At 35.5% G+C, this 5,702-nt stretch overlaps 1 protein-coding gene across 1 annotated transcript; it reads right to left on the bottom strand.

The window, feature by feature from the left end:
* Positions 1-796: 796 nt before the first annotated feature.
* LOC134855881 (protein PFC0760c-like) lies at positions 797-2,938 on the bottom strand. Its single transcript, XM_063872267.1, has 2 exons — positions 2,734-2,938; positions 797-2,247 (listed from the first exon to the last, which is right to left on the bottom strand). The coding sequence occupies exons 1-2, from the start codon at positions 2,756-2,758 to the stop codon at positions 1,106-1,108; spliced, it is 1,167 nt and encodes a 388-aa protein (XP_063728337.1). The 5' UTR covers positions 2,759-2,938; the 3' UTR covers positions 797-1,105.
* Between the last annotated feature and the right edge of the window lie 2,764 nt (positions 2,939-5,702).

Genomic DNA, 5,702 nt, shown 5'->3' with positions numbered 1-5,702 from the left:
AATCAAGTGTGTTAATTCGTGAAACTGACCATGAATTTTAATACAAACTAATTTTTGTATTTTTTTTTCAATAAAATATTTGTTCAAAAGGTTTGATTTTACTGCAGATTTTGGGGGGAAAAGACTTGTGTTCTTTTCATCAGTCGTTATTGTTTAAATAGTAGGTTTAGCACCCAATGAGTTGTTGAAGAAATATTCTTCAGATAATTTTCATGTCAATAAATGAAAATCTAAATTTGCTGCATAAAGTATTCTAAATACAAAAACTTGTTCCGGTTTCCGTCTTCTATCATGTAGTAGATTGGTCCGTTTCCTGATCGTTGTTCACGCCATGATCTTGGTGTTCTTGCAATACCAGGTATTTCTTGTATTTTTTGGAAAATTGGCGTAGATTTATTGAGACGTAGAGACACTTCTATTAAATTGTCTATTCCATCTAACATTTTTGCAATTTTCTAATTCTAGGTTTGTTTGTCTAATTCTTAGTTAGTTAAGGTCTTTTTCGAGACTTTTGGTCGCACCAGATGAGTTATGACCATTGGCCTGTACTCATAGAGTAATTTCAGATAAGGTACACCGTCTGTTCGTCACGCTATCCTATTTTCGGTCGGCTAGATTCGTGCAACTTCTTAGTCTAATACCGATCTTAATCTTACTCGTATATCTCCTAGTCTCAATAGATCTAGCGTATACTGGTATTTGCGGGTTAGGTATCTGAAACTTGTTCCAAAGGAGAACAACTGTCTTCTAAGATTTATTCAAATTGTTCTGTTACTGAAACTACAAGTAGTTTCAGCACTTACAAATAAGTGTCAATGTTAGAGATGGAATATGATTGGTTAGTTAGTATTATTTTACAGAGGTAGTTTATCAATAATATAATTGGTTTATAAATACTAGTTTAGAACTGGTCCCAAATTGACCCATTTGGGAAAGCTTTAAATGCAGCCATCAGCTAGTATTTTAGACTAAATTTGTGACTCAAAGTTGTCTGAAACATCGAAACTGCATGCAAAACTATGTTTTAAACTTAAAAAATTGCCCTTTTTTTAAAAAATGCATATCAAATTTTTTGAAATTCCCTATAGATAGATATCTAAATACACTATGCCCAAGAAAAAAGGTCAGTTTGCTTTGCTACCCCTTGCGCCGTCCTCTCCGCCTCGCGAAGCTCCTCCGCCGCCTGGCGAATCGAGAAACTTGCCTCAGATATTTTGATCTTCGAGTCGGTGGCGTCGAAAACCAGCCCAAATTGTTCCGAACTCTGATTTGAGGATTGAATGATCAAATCAGCTACAAATCCGTAAACTGCTGTTATGTTATAAGACAGTTCAATTATGTCATCAACCAAATCTATGATTTTATCGCTTTGTATCTTTTCAAGAGGACTCGTTTTGATACAATCCGGGTCATCAATATTGTTGTCGGAACTCTCATACAAACTCGGCGTAGTTATATTAGTGGTGCTATTATTCAAAATTTTGGATTCGTCAGCATCGTCGTCGTCATCGGAGTTTTCGGAAGTACGTTTTGTCCGTCGTTTTTCATTATCGTCATCATTCTTATCATCATCATCATCATCATCATCATCATCATCATCTTCATCATCATCATCATCCTCATCATCGTTATCATCGTCGTCGTTGTCGTCGTCGTCGTTGTCGTCGTCGTCGCTGTCATTTTCTACCTCATCTTCTTCTTCATCGTCTACTTCATCGTCTTCTTCATCTTCCTCTTTGCTGCCTTTTTCGTCGTCTTCTTTATTGTCGTCGTCATCATTGGTTTGGGTGTCATTGTCATCAGAACGTTCGTTATCATCCTGGTCTGCGGAAGACTCAGACAAATTTTCTTCGTCATCTTTTTCGTTATCACCGTCCATTTCGTCGTTTTTTCTAGTATTTTCTAGAACTGAATCGTGTGACCACTTTTTAACGTCACTCGATCGGTTCCGACTATTGTGAAAAATATAATCAGAAATTTCGACCATTCGGTCCGCTTCGGCTATTGCATAATCGACACCGCTCGATAAAGTTACGTAATCGATTGCCTCATCATCTACTGCGAGAAGCTCACTGAGCGAGTCGTTTGCTTCCCGAATCAAGTCAAGGGCTTGAGTCGCGATCCGTTCGGACTTTTCTTGCACGATTGATTCCGCTTGGAGAGCTTCGATTTTGATAGAGTAAATTGCACTGTTATTCAAAGATTGGCCATTTGCACTGATTACGAGAAAACAAACGACAAGGAGCACTGAAACAAAAACTTTTCAGACATTATTCGACTTTTCCTGCGGCATAACACTTTGTTATTATTTCTCTAGTTTGACTATTCTTTCAATTTTCTTGTAGCCACATGTTTGAAACTATTAAAGCAATGCGGCTAAAAGCGCACCTGAAAGATATTTGGTCCCCCCTACCACCCCCCCCCCCCCCCCCCCCGATGTTACGTAATAAAAAATAGGGAAAAATAGTTCAAGAGATTAGCCGAATTTAAAAAGTTTTTTTTGAAAGTTATTCTCATCATTTTAATAGCAGACTTTTATTTTAAAAGTTCACTTCTTGCCAATTCGAAAGATTCAGTTAGTCACTTGGAACGACCCAAGCGGTTCAGAAAGTTTTCTTATATTAACCAGGAGAAAACACCCATAAGTGGTTAAATAATTTAACACAGAGAAAGATGTAGCTGAAATAAAAATAATTGAAGCTTTTGCTACTATTATGATTTCAAAAAGCTTACCTGATGATGATATTCCTTGCATCATTAACTTTTAAAACTCAGTTTTTGCTCAAGGAAAATAATTTAATGCCGTTATTAAATTGCTAATATAGGTATCAATTTTGCGTTCTAGTTTTGAGTCAAATCTACCGTTTAAAAAGGATCAAGTCTGCCATTAGTTAACGACTCATTGATTTCGATATGTTTAAAAAGTCATTCATTCGTTTAAATGTAAAACTAATATGACAGATGTTGCTTCCAAATTGAACAAAACAAAAAAAAAACAAATTAAAAATGATTGGAAATCTTTACTGAAAATATTTTTTTTTCAGTACAGATTAACTTTGAGTAGAATGATCTGAGTTTTTTGATGGGAGGAAACAGATTTACGACACTTTTTGAAATTCTTAAGATTTGTTTTTTTTAGGTCGACCAAATTGATTACCTGAGTTCCCAAAACACAAAAAAAAATCCTATTTTGAGAATTTTTTCTGCACCGACAATTTTTTTTAAATAACAGGTCATAAACTACGTGTTTGGGCCTGCGCTCCTCAATCAAAATTGGTACATTATTGGCTTCGAGGGCGGCGTTTAGAAAAACTTTATGGTCGCTCGGTTAAAATGGACTTTGCACACAAGTACCAAAAGGCGTTGGACTCTTTGAGTAATGAGGGGGTTGCTACTGAATCTGCTACTGAACTGCCCCCCCCCCCCAAACCCGCTTTTGAAAAGTGTTATTAACTGAACAACAGTCAGCAAATCAATTAATAATGTTTTCCTCTATCGCGCTCAATTTTTGTGCTCCAGTTTAGGAATGAGAGCAACTGGAAAACCATCCAAATGCCGGACCTAGTGGCGCAGGTCTGTAATCCCCAAGCACCTGGGGAGGCTGAACAGAGTTAGCTAGGGAGCTAGAAAGAGTAAACTGGGGTTCAAATCCCAGTGAAGTCGGCCTGCAAATCTAGTTGGTTGTACCTTTAATGACCATATGAAGTTATAACCGATTAGGAGCAGTTATAAAAGAGATTAAAAACAGGTGGATGCTGATTACAAAACAGAGGTCTGTACTAGTTAGACCTGCCTTACTTAACTGCTGCGAACCAAAGGTGGACGGCTTGGATTAATTACACCATACATTACATAACTATGCACACCTGTCCGCTGCTCGATCTACAAATCCATTCACCGGTTATGTATTAGCTAGAGAAGGGATTACATAAGATTAAGTGGCAGATGGTGTGAGGGTTTAGTAGTGTATTCGATTCTCTGAAGAGCTGTTGTAATTGGGAATTCCTTCTAGAAGGTTCGCTGTGGGATTAAGTTGTGGCGCCGTGTAGTTGGTCACGCTCTCTGGCGAAGCTCTGTTTTAAGATTTTTTTCGTAAACCGAACAGGCTATTCCTGCATCCAAAGGATCATTACTCATCCAAAGGGTCGAAAAATTCAAAACTTTAGCGGTATAGGGCATGAATATGCCCAAGAAGCTTGAATAGATTGTTCAAATTACCGCTGTCAGTATCATTTTAAAATCTTCAAAGGTCACATAATTTAGTCCACAATAACATTGTCGAATTGGCGTTTTCAAATTCCTCAAAATTTTTCTAAAAAAGATTCCAGGAAAAAAGTTTTTCTTTTTTTGAACTCAAAAATTTGATACTTTTATTCAAGCATGAAAAATTTTCTTAAAAGCACAATGTTAATAGCCTTATTTGGTTTGAATGCAAAAAAAACCACCTCAATTATCTAATTTCTCTAAATTTTGCAAAAATCAAAAAAAAAACAAATTTTTTATACAAAACGCTCGTATTTCTATGCCAAGCCCTGAATGTTCTGACTGCCTTCTAAATAGATTCGAATAGTTTTTGGGTTAATTTTGAACATTGCCTAAATCTAGTCAATATGATACTTTGAGTACTAAAAATGAATTCGTACAGGTATTGGAATTTAAAAAATGGCTCACTTTGTTTCAGTTTGAAACGACTTTGAGTGAGAAATAATTTGCCAGGCATTTAAAATACGAACTCGTTGCTTTCAACATTATAGAGTTGCGCAAATCGGACACCAAGTTCTCAATCCTCGCATAAAAAACTCAAAAATATTTTCAAATAGTCAAAACTCAAACCACCAGATCTTTACCTACCAGGGACGCAACTGAAACGTTTTTATATTCAACGATTATACGTTCATCATACAAAAAATTTGCTGCTCATACTAATAGAATGCTAATCATACAATCTATGACTACCTTTTTTCCATGATCAAGAATTTCATATAGTGTTTTTTCTCTTGCCTAAAAATGTTTTGTTGGTGGTTACAAACGAACACGAATGACAAAGACCCTGAGTCACTAAGGTTTTGATTGTCGTGCATGTAATTTGAGTTTAGATTTGTTGTCTAAACATTATGATTTTTACATAACAAAGTTAGGAAAGTTTTGAACTTTTTTGAAAAAAGTATCTCAAAAAACGTAAGATAATGCATGTTTTGTGCTCTGTGAAAAGTTTTAAGCTTTTGAAAGCAAACCCTTTATGCAAAGTCAAATTTTAGAAAACCTTTCATATGAAAAAAAAATTCAAAAAACGTTTTACTTTCTTTGGGAAAATTTAAAGGTTTGCTCTGAAAGATCAAAAAAGCTAATCATTCATTTCCATACTTGAAAACTGTATGATCAGTTTTTTTGCACCGAATAAAAATTCTTTCTTGTAATAACAATGGCTAGGTCAAAGCAAGAGATTTATTTGGAAATCGATTACACCAATTTGTAAAATTGAATGAAGATTGAATAATTAGCAGTTTAAGCAAAATTATTGAATGAAATTGTATGATTGTCTTTTTAAATCTTTGGAGGCCCACTCAGGCTACCAATTCGAAATAAAATAAACCAATTGTTCTTATCGCAAAAATAAGTGAAGTGGAGAGGCTAGGCTATCTATTGCCAGCTTCAAACGATTCAATTCAAATGACACCAGAACTTTGGTTGATCGTCCTCCA

Source organism: Symsagittifera roscoffensis, unplaced genomic scaffold, assembly GCF_963678635.1.
Source record: "Symsagittifera roscoffensis unplaced genomic scaffold, txSymRosc1.1 SCAFFOLD_882, whole genome shotgun sequence".
Taxonomy (NCBI): domain Eukaryota; kingdom Metazoa; phylum Xenacoelomorpha; order Acoela; family Convolutidae; genus Symsagittifera; species Symsagittifera roscoffensis.
Note: the sequence above shows the minus strand (reverse complement) of the source record. Positions and strands in the feature narration are given on the sequence as shown.